We start from the raw sequence: 22,487 nt of genomic DNA, 5'->3' as shown, positions 1-22,487 counted from the left end.
TCTAGTTGAGTTCATATCGCATGTTGACATTGTTTTTCTGTCGTTGCTTTTACACCCCACCTGGGCCCTATTCCTCGTACGTGGTTCAACTAAGTCGATCAAATGTCCTATTATCCAGCTTAAATTAACTCGATGATTGACATCAGGCTATCTCTGTTCCTCAAAGGCTGATCCGCGCTCAAACAGTCTCGTTAATTCGAACCAGACGTCAGTCATCAGGATCCTTGCGCGTGCCCGTCCTACTTCAAAAGGGGGAAGCGTCGATCACCGAAACCATGATTTTCTAACAGTACAACGGCAAATAAACTCAAAGAAAGAGCCTATTTTTTCTCCGCTGACGAGCAGGAGATGATCATGAACACATACGAGGAATTCAAGACCATAATCATGGCGAAATCTAACGCTGCGAGGGCTAGACAAGAAGCATGGCAAAATATCGCAGACGTCGTTAAATGCGCAAGTGTTGGGAAAATGTATAGGTTAATTTTAAGTGCCTCATCACCCCAATCAATCAGATGATATTTCTTTAAATGTGCCTGCTGGCAGTAGGCTTAATGGAATGCATCATCCAATGAGATCTATAGCGAAAAAAATGATCTCAACTCTTTCAGAATAAGTAGATAAAAACAAGCCCAAAGAGTATCTAATTGATACGAATTAATAGATACTTATGAGGATGTACTGTATGCGCTTATGTATCATGTACTATATATATATATATATATATATATATATATATATATATATATATATATATATATATATATGTGTATATACATGTATGTGTAGATTATATAGAATAGGAGTTTGAATATGCGTGTGCGAATCTGTGTATGGGCGGACGTGTGTATGTATTATTCATAATAAGCAGTAAAAATAAATTGTGTGTAATTCTCTCTATTCTTATCATGAGTCCACCTTAATCATTTTCTACAACAATGATATTGTAGCGACCCTGTTACAGTTAGTAACCTGTTGCTGTTGTTACCTGTTCTGTGTCGGGAGCTAGCAAGGTCGTTAGACCGGAACCAACGAAGAAGAGTGTGTTGTTAGACTGAAAAGACGGATAATGTTGGCTGGAGCTGCTCGGCACTATTGTTACGGTTTGTGTTAATAAACCTCTTGCAAGGACTTCACTCTGTCTCCGACTCGTAAGTGGAACATTACACTGGTGTCAGATCAAATGTCATATTATCCAGCTTAAATTAACTCGATGATTGACATCAGGCTATCTCGGTTCCTCAAACGCTGATCCGCGCTCAAACAGTCTCGTTAATTCGAACCAGACGTCAGTCATCAGGATCCTTGCGCGTGCCCGTCCTACTTCAAAAGGGGGAAGCGACGTAGACATAACGCCAAATCCGTTCGTGAGCTAACCTAGCTTCGTTCGTGAGCTAGCCAGTTAGCTTGCTTTTGGTCATGGATGGTGTCGGTAGGACGGAGGTGAAGAAGGAAAGGAGACACATGGAGGAGGAGGGAGCGTGCGGGTGGTCGGAGGACATAGCCAGAGAGTTCACAAGAGCTTCAAGTGAGGTGAGGGATCGCCTGAGCGAGTCTGCTGTGAGGATGGCTAGAGGCGCTGGGATGGCTCCCTCATCAACGTTTCCTGCCGTTTCTCCGGACAATGGAAATAACAATGGCGGCGCCCGGCACCCAGTAGCAGTCTCAGGAGTTCAGCAGCAGGAACAGCTGTGGCAGCTTCTGCGAGAGTTTCAAGGCAGTTTCGCCAGGAGTGAGGACGAGGTAGGGCAAACTCATCTAGTACAGCACGAGATTGACACAGGGGACGCGCGACCTATCAAGTGCCGCCCACGCCGCCTCCCGCTGGCTTGCCAGCAGGCTTGTGATGAAGCGGTCGAGAGCATGCTGCGGGTGGGATTCATCGAGCCTTCTGATAGCCCCTGGGCAGCAGCAGTTGTCATGATTCCAAAAAAAATCAGCGGCTGGCGACTCTGCTCTGACTACAGGCCTGTAAATGGAGTAACTAAGAAGGATTCCTACCCACTACCCCGCATTGACGAGTCTCTGGACCTGGTCTCTGGGTCCTCTTGGTTCTCCTCCTTGGACCTCCGCAGTGGGTATTACCAGGTGCCACTTGCCCCGGACGCCCGCCCCAAAACAGCTTTCTGCACCGGACGGGGACTGTGGCAGTTCAATGTCCTTAGTTTTGGACTTTGTAATGCCCCTGCCACCTTCGCGAGGTTGATGGACAAGGTGTTGGAAGGGGTCCCCCGTCAGCAGTGCCTGGTTTACCTGGACGACATCCTGGTTCATGGTAACATATTCGAGCATGCACTGGCATAGCTACGGGTGGTGCTGGGAAAGATCAGAGCAGCAGGTCTGAAGCTGCACCCGGATAAGTGCCACTTCATGCAGAGAGAGGTATCTTTTTTGGGACACCGGGTAGGGGGTGAAGGCATCGGCACCATGCAGGAAAAGGTGCAGGCAGTCGCCGACTGGCCCATTCCCACCAACCAAAAACAGGTGAAGAGTTGTTTTTTTTCAGGCTTCGTACTACAGGAGGTTTGTACGAGGGTTTGCTTGCACTGCTGCGCCCCTGTTTCAGCTGCTGCAGAAGGACAGAGACTTTTCGTGGACGGAGCAATGCCAGACGGCGTTCAGCAGCATTCGATGCGCCCTGAGTGAGGCTCCAGTGCTTGCCCCAGCCGACCCCAGCTTGCCCTTCACACTGGACACGGATGCTAGCGGGGTGGGCGTCGGAGGAGTGCTGTCCCAGGCGGGACCCGAGGGAGAGCGAGTGGTGGCGTACTTCAGCCGGGGATTCAACAAAGCTGAGCGGCGCTACTGCGTCACCCGCAGGGAGCTCTTGGCAGTGGTGCTGTCAATCAGGCACTTCAAGTACTATCTGTGTGGCCTGCCATTCACGGTGAGGACGGACCACTCTGCTCTGCAGTGGCTCATGACATTCAAGGAGCCGGAGGGGCAGGTGGCCAGGTGGTTGGAGGACCTCCAGGCTTTCGACTTCAACGTGGAGCACCGGGCAGGAGCACGCCACACTAATGCAGACGCACTCTCACACCGCCCATGTGCCGCAGACGGGTGCCACTACTGCGAGCGGAGGGAGACCCGCGAGAAAGAACTGTGCGAAGAGAAAGCAGGCTGTGCAGCAGTTCGACGGGTGGAGGAGTTCATATGCCGGGAGCTGCAGACAGTGGACTGGGCAGAGTGGAAACAACACCAGGTGCAGGATGCAGACTTACAGCCGGTATTGCAGTGGGTGGAGGCACAGCGGCGGCCACCGTGGGAAGAGGTGGCAGTGTCCTCCAAAGCAACCAAAGGGTTTTGGTCTCAGTTTGGATCTCTGCGCCTGAGTCAGGGCCTGCTGCAGCAGGCGTGGGAGGAACCAGCAACAGGGGAGGAAAGGTGGCAGATGGTGGTCCCCAAGGACCTGTGGGAGGCGGTGCTGGAAGCCATGCATGGAGCTGCAGGGTCTGAACATTTTGGTGTTTCTAAAACACTCCGTCGCCTCCGTCAAGGCTTCTACTGGGGACAGTGCAGGAGGGACGTGGAGGACTATTGCCGCCGCTGTGACCCCTGTATGGCAAGAAAGGGTCCCCCAGGTTGCTCCCACGCTCCACTGCAGCAGTTTCCAGTGGGGGCACCGATGGAAAGGGTGGATGTGGTGGGTCCGCTGCCTCGCTCAGACGGAGGCAACTGCTACATCTTCACCGCCATAGACTACTTCACGAAATGGCCAGAGGCGTACGCCATCCCAGACCAGGAGGCAGAGACAGTCGTGGAGGCCCTGGTGGGAGGCATGTTCAGCCATTTCGGAGTGCCGGAGAACATACACAGCGACCAAGGAAGGAACTTCGAGTCTCGGGTGTTTGCGGCCATGTGTGAAAGATTGGGCATGCACAAGACTCGCACCTCCCCCCTGCGGCCCCAGAGTGACGGTCTGGTGGAAAGATTCCATCGCACAATGGGCCAGCAGCTTGCCATCCTCACCTCTCAGCACCAGCGTGACTGGGACAGGCATTTGCCTTTGGTGCTAATGGCGTGTCGCTCTGCGGTACAGGAGTCCTCATCCTGTACACTCGCCCTCCTCATGCTGGGGAGAGAGCTCCGCACCCCCGCAGAAATGGCCTTTGGACGGCCACCTGAGTCCCCAGACACGTCCCCCGGTCCCGAGTATGCCCGGAGGCTGCAGGACCGCCTCGAGTCAGCCCACGTTTTTGCCCGGAAACAGCAGCTGAGTGCTGGCGTGAGACAAAAACGCAACTACGACGTGAGGGAAAAAGGAAAGCACCTTGAGGCGGGAGACCTGGTTTGGGTCTACAACCCCCAGCGAAAGAAGGGCCGGTGCCCAAAGCTTGACAGTCAATGGGCCGGCCCCTGCAGGGTATTGGAGAGGGTGGGCGAGGTCGTCTACAGGGTGCAGCTACCTCCTAGGGGAAGGAGAGTGGTGATCCATAGAGACAGGCTCACCCCTTACAGAGGGGTCTCTTCCCCACTGGCATCGGGGGCACGTGGACCTCCTCCGCAGCCTCTTCCCCCTGCCCACTCCCCGGACAGCGCCCCTGGGATAACGCAGGGGGCTTCGGCGTCTGTGTCACCAGCACTCAGGAACCTCACAACACCCACGTCTGGGTTCCCTGACCCCCAGGGCAGAAGCTGCCCACCAGAATCTGAGTCGCTCCCTTTCTCTCCCCCTGGCCCATTGGACACAACCCCCCAGGCGGGCCGGCCGCGAAGACAGAGAAGGCCGCCGGGACGGTTCAGAGACTTTGTTGTTCCATCTGGGATGGGAAATAGTTAAGAGTGAGACTTTAGGTTCCAGAGTGTGTTGTTAGACTGAAAAGACGGATAATGTTGGCTGGAGCTGCTCGGCACTATTGTTACGGTTTGTGTTAATAAACCTCTTGCAAGGACTTCACTCTGTCTCCAACTCGTAAGTGGAACATTACACTATGCTATGGTGTACTAATAATACTGTCATATCATTATGAGTGCTTTCAACCATCATGTAGTTCAACCAGCCATCAAGAGGACACGGGAGCAAGTAAACACTAAGCACAGAAAAAATATTCAGAATGGTGAGTCAATACAACATGTGCCATGGTAATGTAATGAACACATCCATAAGTTCCTTAAGCGCTAAATAAACTTTATGAACAACACGGCATGCAGCGGCTTTCCCGATGTTCTCATCACCGACACTGTACAAACCTGAACCACTCGCAAAACAGCGCGAGGCTGCATCCAGTCTGTGAGACAATCAATGCTCGGCTGCAGCGTGTGGTGTTCAATGTCTGGCTCGAGAAGGTCTTTAAAGAAATGATTCCTTGTCGGCAGAATCGATAGCACTTGTACAGGAAGTCATCATGATGTGATAACGGATCTTGGCGATCTCGAAGAACTCTCCCTATAAAGCGCTAATCTGACTAATATCGCTTCCTCATCGATGGGATCTCTGAGGAAGGGAGCTGACACTTTTTTTCCGGGGGAGTGGCAGCTTATCCAGCTGATCTAGCTCAAGCCAGCTCTGGAGCAGGTTCAAGCTTATGGATGTGTTGCTATGGTGATTTTTCCAAACTTGCTTCGAGGAACCGAAAAGCCTCATTCAGCCTCAACTTCCAGAGGAAGTCTGTCATTGTGAGTACACGAGTTAACTTACGCTACACCGAAAACTGTGTAAAAAGCCTCTGCAGTCTAATTCGTTCAGTCATTCTGCTGTGGTGAGAGACAACAGTTGTTAATATAAAACCAAGTTTCAATCTATCCAGTTAATGTTACTGCAGCCCTTGTTATACTATAGCTTATTGTTAGAGATAACTGCTCAACAATGTAGTGTTCCCTCTTGTTGTCCGCCTAACTTTACTCCTATTTACACTCATTCCAACCGGGACAATTATGAACTGCAATTACAAAGAATTACTTCATCTATTAAAAACGTATTACACTGATAACTCGTGTTTTTAAATAATGGTTCATAATTTGTATTTGCTAGATATTATTTAGGCGCCTGTTACTGTGTTACAGTCCTCCATAATTATGAGAAACCAAAGTCACAAGGGCTTGGAGAGACTTTGCTGCTGTGATAAAGCCAGCACAGATACTGGTGTTTAGGACATTTTGGGGGTTTAACGTTGTACATCTTGGGGTTTTAATCCAGACACCGAAAATCACTTCAGCTGCTAATGACAACTGTTTAAACCAACTTCTTCTTCTCTCTTGCCTCCCTTAGGGCTTTGTTGAGCTGACCATCTTCCCCACAGTGGTCAACCTGAACAGGATCAAGCTCAACAGTAAACAGTGCCGCATCTACAGGGTCCGGGTCAATGAACTCGAAGCCCCATTCATTTACAACGACCCCACACTGGAGGTGTGCCACCACACTGCAAAAATGAACCATCTAAATACAAGTAAAAAAACACCTAATTTGAGAAGTTAAAGACTAAAAACAAGTGAAATTATCTGCCAGTGCAGTAAGATAATTACACTTGGTAAGATTTCTTGAAATGAGAAAAATTATCTAGGCATTAGAAAGGTGATAAATCTCTTGAAATGAGTGGTAAAACACTCATTTCAAGCAGTCAAATAAACTCAAAATAAGATGTCAATTCTTCTTTCAGTGTTTTTTCCTTTCTTAATTTTAGTGAAAAGTTCTTAAAAACAGAACCACTAAACAAGATGATTTCTCTTAATTCAAGACTGTTCATTATTAGCTTGTCCAGCTTAAAATGAGACCAAGCATAAATAAAATAAAGCACACAGATCATTGTCAACAACAATTTATTTAGATTTGGTTTTGAAACAGTGCCTTTTAACACACTTGTTGCTTTTCAAAATAGTACGTATTCACAATTACGAAGGCATTGCAACAGAAAACATTGGATATAACCTTGAGGTAATTATGGCTATGTGTTGTTACATTATTCATTGTGTCATCGTTACTGAACACTGAATATGATTACCTGATACTCCGATACAGAAAAAAGTATTGTAACAGTTTCAACTTTTGTGTTCATACCACCACTTGTAACGTTTGTAAACCTAGTTAACCGTCATTGGCATCTAGTAACATTCAACAACACTTTTTAGTGCAACATTTGCGGCACAAAACATGCTTTGATGATTAAAGAAACAGAAAAAGGCAATCATGTGAATACTTGAACAAAAAGGAAGAATTTTCTCTTGACAAACTCTCCAATACACACTACTACCCCTCACCCTCATACACTAGATTTTAAAGTACCAGGGCAGTGAAACTGTTGGTGCCAGTTGTATTTTAACACCTTGAACACCTCTACTTCCCAATAAAATCTTGCCATTCTGCCATGGCTTTTTTGTATGAGGTCGTCATGTCTTGCTCATGAATAGAGTCCTGTAATATTTCTGTCTGAATGACAGAGAGGAGGGTTGCCACACACTTTGGATAGGTAAGATGCAGAGTGTAGTAGTAAGCCATCAGATGAAGCAAACCTTCACAAAGGTCTTCCTTGGCAAATGTGGTGATGGGAGTGGTTCCAAATGTGACAAGACAGCGGGACCCATCAAAGAGCAAAACAAGGGTGGAGAGTGGTCTCTTCTGAAGGTAGATGGTGGGATCTTCTGTTGGCTAATCAAAAGAAGAAAGAATAAAAACCTGAGAAATTTCTTTAAGGGTACAACAGAAAAACCATAAGACACAACTATGGTGGTATATGAAAGCAAACCTTCTGTTTTAAATACAGGCCCAAAAGAAAAAGCCAAAGCATATCTGTCAATGAAATCAAATAATGGCTCTGGAAAGACTAGCGCTCCTAGTGGTGGCTCAAAAAGCCCTTTTTGTGGACACGCCCCTTGATTGTTCAACAATTGTTGTGAACAAACTCTCACCTGAAGGACATGAAGCAATGCCTCACTGGCATTTCCCAACTTCTTCGGTGGTGCAGTTGGTGAAGGAAAGAGGGTGGGAAGTGCCCTGAACAGAGCTATGGCATATTCCACTAGAACAGAACAAATACAAATTTTCTCAAAATTCCCCTTTGTAATCATGGCTATTATGAGATTCATCTTGGTCACATTGTTATTTTGTTACCATGAAGAGTATTATCATTTTGGGTTTATTTATTCAGCATAACATATTGGCAACATACACAATATCTAGCGCACCCATCTAGAAAAATATCTATACTAGTTTCAAAAAGCACTCCAAATCTATGATTTTTTCCTTATCACACCCATGGAAAAAGCTACACAGTATATTAGAGACACAGCAAAATGCCGTACCTGCATCCAGGTTCATGGGCGACTTCATCACTTTCTTCGAAACACCGTAAAATTGCACCTTGGCACAGAAGTCTTCCCATCTCTTCTTTACTTCATCTATGTATGTGCTGTTGTCCTTATCCAGGATTCGTCGCAGCTCACTCATCACCTGTAATGCAATAAGTGTTAAAACCTGCAACAATTATTGTTTTTTTGATGAGCTAAAATAACAAATTAATTGCTTACGTGATGAAGATCCTTAAAACACGGGTAGGCATCGAGGATCTTTGTTGGCCTGTCCTCTTCTTTCATGACATCACTGTCGATGAAGGCTCTTCTTGCTTCAAACTCGAGGTCAAGGATTTGGTTGACCGCATGTTTGTTGGGTTTTGTTTTCTTGAACATCTCCTGCAGAGTTTTATAATGTCTGGCCTGCATGATCAGACTGTCTTTTTCAGCTAAAATGGAGAACACAAATCAGTAATGGGTATCAAACATGTCAATCTGAATGATAATATAGGTTTCAGTCAGCAAGTGTAACAATTAACCAAATTAGAGATGCACCAATCGTTTGGCAGGTGACTGGAATTGGCTGTTTTATTTTTAGCACAACCAGTCATGACAGGTAACCCATTGATATCTGTGTAGGACATTTATTTTGACTGAATGACCTATATCCTAATGCAATTTTGAAGAAAATTAGTTAAGTGATTTAATTAGTTATGTTTTATTGATAACATACAATACATTTCTCCAATAAAGAAAAGTAAAACAATGTTTGTGTGCTGTCAATTATAGTTCTTAGAAAGGAAATCTAAATCAGCAGGTCAGACTTGCTTCCTAAGAAATTGCAATCACTGCATCTCTCATTTAAAGTGCAAAATATATTGATAAACAAAACCACCTTACTGTAAATCCCCACCAGACACAAAGCAATGTTATGCATGTTATACATTAAGCAACATATGCCCTTTCTGCTTTTTAGAGAGCCAAATGGATGAAATCAAATGAGAAATCATCTGTAACAGCTAAATATATCAAATCAGAGTTAAACAAAAAATATCAGTGTCTGTATTATACCATGATAGCCAAAACTGTCAGAACATTTCCTAGTCTTCATGCCCAATATTATTGTCAAAATTACACAATTCCAACTTACGTGAGCTGTGGCCGTCATCAGAACTGCTCCCAGATGTTTGATGCAAAATAATCGTTGATGCACCACTTGAGTCTGCATCAGTTTCTTCTCGGTCACTCGATGAGAAGTCAATGCGACACCTTTTCTTTGGCTGGCCCCTCTCTGGTGTGGGCCCCTGCCTCTTTTGTGGGGACTTCACATTCTGCAGCCTCTTGTGAAGATTGTTGTAAATGCTCACCTGTGGTTAAAAAAACAAAAACATTTTTGTTATAATTAGATGCCTTCTTTTTATGTTACAGATAAACCATGTCAGTCAAAATAAATAAATAAACAAACATATTTACCACAAATTTAAATCACTTACATGCTTCATAGTTTTGTCTTTATCCTGTAGCATTGGGTAATATTCACCAAGTCTTTTAGCCATTGAAGTGACTTCATGCTTGGAAGGGTACCGGACCTCCTTTCCTTGCTCACTGGCTCTCAAGATGGAAATCATGCTGGTGACGGTGTTCCTCACCAGTCTGCATCTCAGCTCTTTGGACATGACACAGTCCCCTTCTCTGCCAGTGCGGGCCATCTCAAAGTAGTGCTTGCGAGCTTGTTCCAACTCACTGTCTGTATAGACCACATATTCTGGAGGACTGGGAAGCTGTAGGGTCTTCTTTGGACTTTTCATCACCAAAGGAGAAGATGTCTGGGGGCAGATTGGAGGCACTCCTCTAGGTGAAGACACTGTTCCTGCTTCACCAGGGCCAGATTTGTCTGTTAAGGGGACATTCCCATTCTACAAGAGAAAAACAAAAAGTACAACGTACAAAAGTTAAACAACAGACTCAGTTAGAAACCACATGTTGTGCTAGATATTTTAGAGCAAAGTAGGTAACCAGCTACCTCTGGGTTAATAAGAGCCCAAACTCGTTTCCTCCTGAGAAAGTGTTCCGGCCCAGGAAAAAGGTCTCTCAAATCATCACGACTGAGGGTGTGGAGCAAGGCCTCGTCAATATTGGCAGCTACAAGACAGTACAATCATTAAAAGCTTTTATAAATAAAAAAAATAATTTTTAAAATGATAAATTTACTGGTATTTAACATGACAGGTGAAAGTATACGTTCTAAATCCTCTAGTATATCTTGTCCATGCCTAAGAGTAAATTGAATACAATTTAGACATTTGATGTTTTGGTGACATTTGTAGAAAGTTTACAATAATTTTGTTTTGAGATCAGTGTATTTAATTACTTATCTGACAACACACATTATTAAGCAGCTTTTAACACCTAGACATAGCATACCATTTAAAATTGATGCTGTGACATCATCCAGTTTATCCATGATTGTCCCCTCTCTTTCGGTCCCTCTGCTAGCTCCTTTATCTGGTGGGGAAGAAAATCATAACTTAATAAGACAATATATTATACAACCATGAAAAAAACCTGCTTATTTCTACAAAACGACAAGCTCAGATACGATTTTGCAGGTAAGGACCTAATTTTAAAAGTGCTATCAAAATACAAATTATTTATGAATGTATCTACATAATAACCTGGTTAATTCAATGCATGTGTATAGCACCACAAAGACGCAAACCCTAATGATTAAGTGCATGCACGTCTGCAAGAAAGTAACAGTTATAACATTAATAAGAATGAAAACAACATATTAGCCTACATCAATGGCCGCGGTGTCTGCCACATGCAATGGTGCATTCAAAAAATGTGAATTAAACTGAAAAAAATGCACATTGAATGCAGTCTGCCAGCTGAATTGATGTAACGTTAGAGAGGCTATTAACAAATATGTTGTTGTTTCACATCACAGTTCAGCAAGGGACAGAATGTTCTTTCTTTTTTTTTTTTACTCAGGACGTTTGGCATGGCACAAAGTCAAAGTCAGACTGAAGAAAAAAAACGGTGTTTGGTCACTAATGTAAGGCAGTTATCCAGAGAGCTTGAGTAACGTTTTCTCTTAAAACTGTTGCAATATAAGTTTAGGAGAGCTAGTGTTAGCCAAGTGAATATAGCTGGCCATGCGTTAAATTAGCATAGCAATTAGCATAGCACATTTTGCTAATTAGCATTAGCAACATTTCTCCCTGCATTGTGCAGCACTAGCTGCTAGCTAGCTTAAGTATCGCTGCACCAGGGTGCTGCTTTCGTAATAACTCAAATTAAATATATTTTTAATGAAAAAGCATACCTTGTCTCGTGCCAGGTTGTAGGAGAAGTTGGCTCATAGTGGCAGGATTTAATCCAAAGTGGCGGTTTCTTCCAACGTAACAGACGACAGACGTGACCACGGGAGTAGAGGGGACATATGTGCGTAATATATCAGTTTAAATGAAAATATGACAAAATGATAATCAAACAAATCAAACATATGTTGTAAGATATATATGTGATTCAAATCCGCTTTTTCATCGCCGAATTGCATAAATATATATGTAAATTACACTGTGTCTTAGAATGACCCCCCCTACTTCTCCTTTGGTATCGACCAAGCCAATGAGCAAGGCCACTCGTGCCCGCCAGGAAGTGAAAATTTGAAATGAATAAATTACTGATGGTTTATTATACTTTAGGAAAGATAGACTCCAAGTTTAGGTCAAAGCTTGCTGCAATCAGACTCCTTGCTATAGCAAAAGCTACTAATATTGATGAGTGCAGTGTTGATGTTGTTTTGCAAAAAATGTATGAAGACTTACAGTTGCTGTATAATGGTGTCAAAATCGAACTTTAAAAATGTCTGTAAGTCACTTGTTAACCATAATCAGCTTTTTGAATGTTGTCAAAATGAAATGGGCACTGAGCACCCAATTTTTGTTCATGAGAGAGAATTGGGTCCTGTCTCAGAAGTGACAAATATGGATTACATCACAGAAAAGACAAGAGATTTTTTGGGGATCGATGGCATACAACATGCAGTCAGTGTAAAGTGGCTGATTCTCAATGGTAACAAGTACATCCGTGAACAGTCTTTGATAATTACTAATGCAAATGAGACAGTACCTGTTTTTGGACTTATTAAAAACATTTATGTGATAGACAGTTTATTGTATTGTTTTGAATATCGCCTTTACGAGACTCTGGGTTGGAATAGATATCTTTTGGCATTTGAAGTTGCTGTACCTAATCTTGCACAGGCCACAGAGTTCCAAGATGCTGAAAAGCTAGTTGATTATACATCATATTATGCAATCACTTTTAAAAACAATTTGTATGTTTTGACAAAATATAACCTTGATGATGTAATTGCACTTAAAACTGGAAAGGAATAACCATACTGTAAGTTTTGTAAGGTGTGTGGTGACTTGATACTGATGAAATGATTTGTTACGGCTTGTAAATAAATGTGTTGTTGACACAACAGCAGTATTTGGAATAAATACAATATTGAATTGGTCTTGAAACGAGTCTAACAGCTATAAATCCTCTTAAAATACCTCAAATGCTGTCTCTAACAGTAATTCTGCTTGATGTACATAAAAAATAACTAACTTTAAGATATACTAACTAAGTAAGAAAAGAAAGGAAAAATATTCCTAAAATAAGCTAAATTATCTTACACAATCTGCTCTTGCCTGGTATATTATTCTCAAAATAAGATCAATAAGACTTTTTGGCTGGATATAAGATTATATGTCTTGGTTAGAGCAGGAGTTTTTGCAGTGCATGAGTCCAAGCAGTGAGTATGTCGGTGCACATTTCAGTGTTCGGATTGTACGGAGTTCCGAAAACATTGGCTTGTAATTTGTGTCATGGGCTTCGTCAGGTTTCTACTTTTCATGGAAACCAGTTGACCAATTGTCATTGAAAAATCATGGAAAATGAAACAAAAAGTAAAATTGTCCTGGGAAATCTTTTGTTATCTTGGAAGATTATTTTAACATTGTCCTATTTTCCTTCACCTGAGAATGAACTGTAGGCAATCTATCAGAGCTCCCCAAAACGGATAACACTGCCATCTGAAAGGGCTGAGTTATGTTCAGGATCATATTAACGTTCAAATGGTACTTTATGGATGAGAGTGCTTTGAACAGGCTGCTATGTTGTGGAAACGCTGTGAACACACGTCCCATGGTAGCACATGCAGGTTGGATGGCTTCACATAAAGTTGCTTTGAACAGTTGAATATTGTTAAATTGATTAGCATGTTTTGTTCAGTTGCTAAAGTTGACATGCTTGCTAGATTTTTTGGCTCGTAAATGTTTTAAGGTTTGTGATTCAACTGTGGCTCGGAGCAATGGTTTCACATGTGAGTTGGGCATTGTTGAGAGAGTTTGATTATAATGAATGGGAATCAGAGGTCAAAACAATGAATGGGAGTCCAAATCATCGCCTAAAACTGGCTAATGGTACTTTTTTATATTGCTTGCATCGTCTCTTCAAATGCAAAGTTAATGTTAAATAAACCTTATCGTGAAATATTGAACTTTTGTAGAGGTAGCTTCACAACAAAGTGAAGTGCAGTACATCTGCAGGTGTGTTTGCATCAGTTTATAATCAATTTGTCATCATTTCTAAGCATGTCAGAGATGATTTTATAGAGAAGTTATATCCATAGACTGCACTTGTTTTTAATCAGACTTCCATGAGAGAGGAACGTGGTAGTCGGTCTGTCACATCAGCTAGATCATCACTGAAAATGACCTGGAAAATAACCTTTAGAAAACAGTGAACCCTGTTTGAATTGTTATTCTACAAGTGAAATCCTTCTGTGTTGCAATAGATACTGTCAAATCTACTTTGTGTACTTACTTTACAAGTAAGTAAACAATGGTAACAACGTTAGCTAGTTGTATGGATAAGTGAAGGCAGAGAACACCAGATAAAAGTAATTGACTGAGACTATGACGAACCTTTATACAGATTTAAAGCAGCACAATAGCTCTCTTTATATTTCTGCCTCATCAGCTCCAAGGCACCGAACCATGTTCCAAATATTCATGCCTGAATAACTAGTAATAGTGAATTTATTTACTAGTCCTTTTGCCTTTAGGTTTGGGCGATATGATGATGTGTACACTAGACACTAGACACTAGACACTATACTTTGTAAACTGGCAAATTGGATTTACAGGATTATTACCAATATTATTTTCTGGCTAGTTTATGAGAAACCGTGGTGGCAATATGACCATTTTGTGTACATTTTGTGTGTATCTCAACTATTTCTCCAGCGCATACACCACAGCAGTGAGTGCTGTAGACCCCGATGCAGGACACGGGGAGCTGGTCATCAAGGAAAAAATCTGGAAACAAGGAGATGGTAAGACAAACAAAAATTAAAAAAGTTGAGGATTCAGAAGTGTTTTCTTTTTTTGCCAAACCAAGACTAACATAACTTAATTCATAACTTACTGTCCCTTTTTAAAATGCCATCATCTTCACCAGATTTCTATAAAGAAATGAAATTCCAAATGAAATTAATCTTGGATTATTGACAAGAAAGGAGCCGTGAGAATGTGACCGATACACCAATATATCTGTGTTTTTGTGTCTCCAGATTTGAAAGTCTTAAAGGTGTATATTGAGTTTTCCCTGGACCAGCCAAAAGGAGGTCTCCACTTCGTTGTTCCTGATGTGGAAGGCAGCATGGCGGAGAGAGGAGCTCATGTGTTCTCCTTTGGATACCAGAACTCCACCAGGTCTACAAACAGTTTCTAACATTGACTTACAGTAGTTGAGTCAAATAATGACACACCTTAAGTACACTATAATAAAGCCTTGTAGTGCGTCATGTAACAACTCTAAGCTCAGTATCTTCACTCCTTTTCTCTTTGGACATTTCCTACACTCTTGTCCACTCTCTCATTTAATAGCTGACCATCACAGTCTACCATTAAAGCCCATAATAGCAGTGGTTGGTGCATTCATTTACGTGCATGTGCTCAAAGCTCATCATATTGTCCGCTGCCCCAGATTCTGGTTCCCCTGTGTGGACTCCTACTCAGAGCTGTGTACGTGGAAGCTGGAGTTCACCGTGGACGCTTCTATGGTGGCCGTGTCGTGCGGCGACCTGGTCGAGACCATCTACACCCATGACATGAGGAAGAAGACTTTCCACTATGTCCTCCCCATCCCCACCGCGGCCCCCAACATCTCCCTGGCCGTGGGGCCCTTTGAAATCCTCGTCGATCCCTACATGCACGAGGTGGGTTTCCAGTGACCAAGTGATGGGTTTAAATGATGATGTGCCTGCATGTAGTTCGGGATGCTAAAAAGGAACCCTATATCACTGTTGTTATGGTCTGTATTGATTATTTCTACACAAGCCAAATGTGTAATGGTGTGATTCCTTTTCTCCAAACATCTGCTTTTACTTTAACGTTAAGCACAGCCCCAACACATTGATGTGTTTGAAGTCGCAGTGAAACAGCAGCTTCCAGCTTTGTCTTCTTTAATGTGACACGTTTTTTAGCGGAATATTTAAGAGAGATTTAATTCACATGCAGCGTGATGCAGGTCTGTAGGACTGTTGGTCTCCACATCTGCATCATTCGCACACCTCTTACTCAGTTGTGAAACATCATCTCAGCAATGTTTAATCTCAACAGAAAACCGAATGACATCAACTAAATTGTTATTAACTTCGGGTCTGATGTAATGCAGTCATATTTTGCCTGTCCTTGTATTTTCCAGTAATGGCCACTAGATGTCCCTGAACACACAGTAGCAGTGTTGAAGATGAACTAAATTCAGGAAAGTAGTGCAATGCACTGGTAGTAAATGCAGCAGGGAGCCCTTATTCTTTCATTGTGACTAGGTTACATATTAAATAGATATTTCACATTGTATTCAATGTGTAACAATAACCGTACAGAACAACTGTGAACTTAGTGAATGTAATAACTGCAGATTGTTTTCTGTGAATGTGGCATTACAGCTTTTTACAGAGTTTTACCGTTATTTTTGGAAATGTTTTATACAATTCTCTGTTACTTTGTATTATTTATGTATATAACAATCATACACACTTAATTGGCCATTGTACAACTGTAAAAATAACAATTTCATTGAGTTTTTCTCACAGACATGACAGTGATAGGCCAACTGTATAGTTAATGAAAAAAGTTCTTTAAAAAATCAAGAAAGCCTCGCAACCCCCTGTGAAGCTTTGGCGACTCTTAGTAGGGGTCAGGATCCCCAGGTTGGGAACCGGCGCAGCAAAGTGGACATCCTTGGTATTCTGTTATGATAGCTGTCATTAAATCAGACACAATTCAAGGTATTAGAATTACTGTACCAATGTGCTCCACCATGGAGACCCAACTGTTTTGTAAATGGAATACCATGGGGTTTGTCGTAGAATATTTCTTTGTTAATCGGGAGAAGAGAGTGTTATTCGCAAATCAAAATAATCCAAGTCTCCAAATCATTCAAAGTTGTCTTGTTCCATTTATTCTCTTGCAAGAGGGAGAATACCCAACACAGCTCTTCACACAGAGTCTGCTGGAAGCATTCTTCAACATCAGTTCAAATCTTCACATACTATATACTAAAGCAGAAACAGTCTCCGCTTTTAGATCAGTCAAGGATGTCTCACGCTGGCTTATCAGTCTTCCATTTTCCCTTTATCTCATTGTCAGATACATTTACGTGACCCTAAACATCCCCAGAATGGGAAGAACCCCCAATGTGAACCCTTGCTCACCTTCCTGTGTCTGTCTTTATGGCCCTCTAAAGTAAACACTTAGTACCTGGTCTGTTTCTAAACCATGTTTACACAGAGCTAAATATCTCTACCTCTGTTCTTCTAAGCCGTAATGTTTCTAAACCATTTCATGATACTGATATATATTTTTTACCATTACAGGTTTTAACCTTTTAGTCTGTTTCTATAGACATTCTTCACTTTTGATTGGCTTATTCAGACATTTTGGAATACGCCCAACATCGTACTTTGTCCCGTCCTCAGGTGACCCATTTCTGCCTGCCGCAGCTGCTGCCACTGCTCAAACGCAGGACAGACTAGAGGAGCCTTTATCTTAATAGGGCTAAAACACACATTTGAAGCACATTTCCATAAATATAAGTCGGCCATGACAAGCAGTCGATAGTACAAAACAGATAATGTCCTAATAATGAGTGCTGCGGTCGCCGTGGATCAAAACATCCAAATATCCCCTCACTATCCGGCTGCTGATGGAATTGTGTTCGCGGCTCCAGTGAGTGCAGCCATTTTGTTAGTAACCTTTGACCTCCCGCGTAAAATAAATTACAACAAATACTTTTTTTGTATATCAAGAGGCAACCGCCAAAATGTACAGCACACATACGACAGTCAATGTATGTAATTATTTCTAAAACAAATGCGAATGAATCTAATTTATAAATCCCAAAAATGTTTTGACACGTCAGAGCAGGGCGTACACTGCCTGCCCACTGAGCAGTGCACGAGCTTCGCGAGAGCGCGCATAGTGCAGCTCTGCTGAATAATGCGCCTCTCCGCAAGTGTGTGGAGACTAGTTATGGTTTTAACACTGCGTTATGTGAAGAATTTAAGTATTAAAAGCATTATTTAGTAGAATTAATAACACCCCTAGTGGTGAATAAAATTGTCACAATGATAAGAATGTAAATTATGTTAAGAGTCACAATATATTTACTTATGGAAGATATTATAGGTTTGCAATAAGTTTACTTGAAGGAGTCTTAAACATAATCATTGGAAGTATTGAACCAAAGTACAGTCACATAGGTATGGGGGTTCTGAGCCATGAGGCAGAGAGATCAGGGGAGATAGGGTCAGTGAGGAATGCAGAGGACAGGCTCTTCACGACCATATAAGGGAATAAGTCAAGAACCAGAGACATTACCATGGACATCAAAGGGGACACAGAGGAGCTGGACAGATGACCAACAGAGCAGGACGAGTCCGGACGACTTCAACCAAACACTGAGCTGATAACAGCCAAAGCCATTAGGGGTTTATTGTATTTCGGCCAATCACAGAGGCTGATACTGGACATTTAAACTTTCGGACAGAGACTTTTAAATATAGGATAGTTCCAGAGAGTTTTGGGTTCTGTTCGCACCGTCACCACTCTGTGGTTGACCAGCTGAGCTGGCCGATTGGGTGGGGCAAGTGAGGACTTTGCCCCAAGGGACATATTGATACCGATAGAGTAATTCAGTTTGCAACTGTTCTAGCTTCTCTTGTTTATTAAATACGTTTTGATTGTAAGCCTGATCCAGTTCATTTTTGGTGTGACTTTGCTGCAGAAAGTTAGTAGCAGCAGAAGTCCAGCGGCCTGTCTCTCCCCTGAAAAGGTCTCCCCTCAACAGTTACTACCACGAATATCTTTGCTAACTATCTTACAAAAGATCTGAAACAGCATTGTATAACACATACTTACAGCTGATATTCCCATTTGTTTGAAACACTAAGATGTATCTTTGGTAATGAGACTTTTGCAATCTCATTGAAGAAAAAACAGTAAATTGCCTGACTAGTGTGATGGCGCTGCCTTAGCTGGCCAAGAATTGTACAAAACAACTATTGTGCCATATTACTTTGTTTATAAAACAACTTCACAAAGTATAGTGAATTAAGATAATTTTGAAGAAAGATGAATTATTAGCAGCATCATACTTCAGGATAAACTCCTACTTTAACACTTTGTATTTGAAGAAAAAATGTGCCTGGAACAATTTAATGAAAGAATAATCAGTTGTGATTAAGTTTTCAAACACACCAAATAAAAAGCACGCCAAATGTCATCTTACAAACACCATCCCATTCATACAAGGATTTTAGGCTGGACATCAAGACAGACGCAGTAACCCTCGGAATTAGTTACATGACATTTGCCAGTTTCTGTTGTTCATAAGACGGTAACACTTTACATTTGAATGTAGTACGCAGCTACAAGAACATTTTAAGTTCACACAAATGTTACGTTTTTGTCAACAATTCTAACTCATAACAAATAGACATATTTGATATTATTACAACTGTGTTATACTGTCCTCCTGGTTCTACTATTGTCAGTAATTATCTGCTTACACAGCTCCACCTTCTCAAGAATTTCTTCCTCTGGACGCTCAAGTTAAAATGCTTTGTATTTCTAACCATATATTTTAACCGGATGAAGGATTATAGTCATGAAACTTCTGGATGCTCCAGGAAGTCCTTTTGTCCGCTGAACAGCGCTGGAGAAACGTAAGTAAAGTTAATATAATGGAATCTCATTTAATCTGAGAAACATTTGATTTTCATGAGTTGTATTTAATCGTCGTCAGGGATAAGGGACGACTTACTTTCCTTGAGGTCATCATCACTGACATTGACATGGGAATTTGTGTATTTGGTTGTCTGCACTCTTTGTGGGTTTTGATTGCCTATTTATCTAACAACTCTGGTCATTTGATGCAGATATGAAGCTTTGTATGGGTATGAAGAAAAAGTTATGATTTGGGCTGTTTTTGGGGCTGGAAACTGGCATTCTAAAGTGGCAACACTGTTGCCGGGTACTTTACAAAGGAAGGATTGAGCCTCATGGATGAAAGACACACTTTCTCTTCGGCACAACAGCTAACAGCCAGAAAGAGCAGCAAGCATCATAGCAACAGCCTTGAGAGTGAAACATTGACTTGGTGCATTGTTTTCTGTGTTTACATTTGGTTAGGTAATAATGAGTACGACTAATTATCACTCATTTGTATTATTCTTGTTTTTATTAAATATGTCCTTGTTAATATGTGATTAAAAACATTTGATGTCCTTTATCTTAATAAAGAATATTAAATTTAACTTTCAATTTTCAATTATTTCAAACATTTAACAACAACAGTGCGAACCCTATAACTGTATTAAAGTGATTCAAATTAAGACAACTTTATTGACAACAGAACATTCTATTTTCTCTATTACTAACATTACCTTGTTACTGTAGAGGGTCGAAAGAAACATCTGTTTGTATCGTGCCGACTCCTGACAGTTCAACCTGACTTGCTTCTACACTGAAAGACTCTGACACCGCCAACTTCAGGATGTGTTTAACTATGAGATAATCTGTCAAGTCATCATGACTATGTCACATGCGACAATAAACGCAACAAAAAAAACAACCACATGACTACATTTGGCTAGGTGTGGTTTTCCCAAGACAATCCCACCGTGACGCCTCCTCCTTTGGTGCAGCTGTTATGACAGGGCAATTATCTCTTATCATCCATGTAATACTGACACTGTTGCCAGCCCACACTATTATACATGTAACACAACTATTGGATTAGCTCATGACCTAGTGTACACAAGCAGTGGCTTTACCCATCTCCACCTTTAGTACATGTTAGCTTTACAGGCAGTCGGCTCACACCATGCGTGAAGATGATATCGAGCAAAAACAACAACAAACATAAAGGAAACCGCTTTTTGAAACAGGAGAGAGGATGACAGAAGGAACTCAGGCAGGGCCAGAGATTCACAAGGGGACGTTTTGGTGTTAGTCGGGTGAAATTGCCGTGGTGATTAATTTAATGAGGTATGTGATTGACAGGGACGTTAGAAAACGTACCCCCGAATCTTGAATACAAAGTGTTGAAATGTGCCACCGATGAAAATGCTTTCAGAGAAGACATTATGCTGTTCCTGGGCTAAAATACTTGAGTCATTTAATTTGATCAATGTCATTTAAGGTGAGTTATCTACAATATGTGACGATACATTCCCTTAAGCAGAGCAAAGGCCTGGTCCAAAAGCAGAGAGGTCGAAGCCTAGAGTGCAATAACAGACATAAGAAATACAACAAGGTCAATTCCTGTGTTAGCGGTCAAGTACGGTTACTTTTGCATCTTATTATCATGTCATCTATAATGCAGACTAATAAAGAAGCGATTATTTCGTCTTCTGTGTGGAAAAAAGAGTTTGAGTCAGCTTGAAATAGAATGCATGAAATTCTATGTCATCTTTGTATGACTGATGTGTGTTTTATAAAATAAACACTGCAAGACATCAAGAGAGGACAGAGGATGGGAGGACGAGGGACGAGCATGACAGCTTGACAATTTGAAGACATGACTTTTGTTGTCTGAGTGACACGATCAAACCCATCACCTCGGGCCGCGGCCGCTCCCAAGCTCGCCTTTATTTCAATAACCAGCCCACACAACAAACACAAGCCCACCAATATTCTATATGCTTTTCTTTCAAGCAGAACTGAACGGCGGCGTGTGAATTTTTCTCTCTACATGTCTCTGTCTCTGCCCCACACTCCCACTTAGTATATAAATGTCCCTCCATCCTTCCCAGAGTAACACTCTCACGGTCTGCTGCAGGTACAGTATGGATGCCTCTGGTGATAATAGTGGTGGTTGGGGTATTTCAACAGGGGATTACAGTATGACATTGGATTTTGGCTCATTTACTGAGAATCTTTAGGTTTATGAAGTAAATGTTTATAGTATATTGTACAACGAATACTCATAATTTATAGGGGCGAGGGCTCTCAAACGCTTTATCCTTCTTCCTGTTCATCCTCGTTGCGTGTTGTTGCGTCTTGACTGTAGTTTCAACATGGCACAACACCGCTCCGCGATGCTTTCCTCTCAGCAGTCGTGTTGGTTTAACGTTACTTTGCCAAGATTCAGCAAGCTCCGAGTACAACAAAGTTAAAAAGAAAAAAGTTGCGTTCCAAGGTAAAGCGAAACTAACAAAAACGTTAGCTTCATGAGACGTTAACGGAATACCGAGGCTCGCAGACAAATTAAAAAACCGGCACTGTAACTATACTAACGTCCGACCCTCTGTAATGACTGCTTTATATTCGGTCGTTTCACCCGGAGATTGCTGTACGGTGTTTTTATTGCAAACACAATGGACGTATCCATAAATATAAGTCGGCCATGACAAGCAGTCGATAGTACAAAACAGATAATGTCCTAATAATGAGTGCTGCGGTCGCCGTGGATCAAAACATCCAAATATCCCCTCACTATCCGGCTGCTGATGGAATTGTGTTCGCGGCTCCAGTGAGTGCAGCCATTTTGTTAGTAACCTTTGACCTCCCGCGTAAAATAAATTACAACAAATACTTTTTTTGTATATCAAGAGGCAACCGCCAAAATGTACAGCACACATACGACAGTCAATGTATGTAATTATTTCTAAAACAAATGCGAATGAATCTAAT

At 42.0% G+C, this 22,487-nt stretch overlaps 1 protein-coding gene across 1 annotated transcript; it reads left to right on the top strand.

Moving 5' to 3' along the window:
* Positions 1 to 14,484: 14,484 nt before the first annotated feature.
* On the top strand, positions 14,485 to 17,326 carry LOC306700384 (transcription initiation factor TFIID subunit 2-like; the record flags this gene model as incomplete). Its single annotated transcript, XM_079165392.1, has 4 exons — positions 14,485 to 14,620; positions 14,858 to 14,999; positions 15,274 to 15,505; positions 17,270 to 17,326. The coding sequence occupies 4 exons, from the start codon at positions 14,485 to 14,487 to the stop codon at positions 17,324 to 17,326; spliced, it is 567 nt and encodes a 188-aa protein (XP_079021518.1).
* Between the last annotated feature and the right edge of the window lie 5,161 nt (positions 17,327 to 22,487).

The sequence above is a fragment of the Pholis gunnellus genome (genome assembly GCF_910591455.1).
Source record: "Pholis gunnellus genome assembly, chromosome: 8".
Classification (NCBI taxonomy): Eukaryota; Metazoa; Chordata; class Actinopteri; order Perciformes; family Pholidae; genus Pholis; species Pholis gunnellus.
The sequence above is the reverse complement of the archived record's forward strand: the minus strand, read 5'-3'. Positions and strand labels throughout refer to the sequence as shown.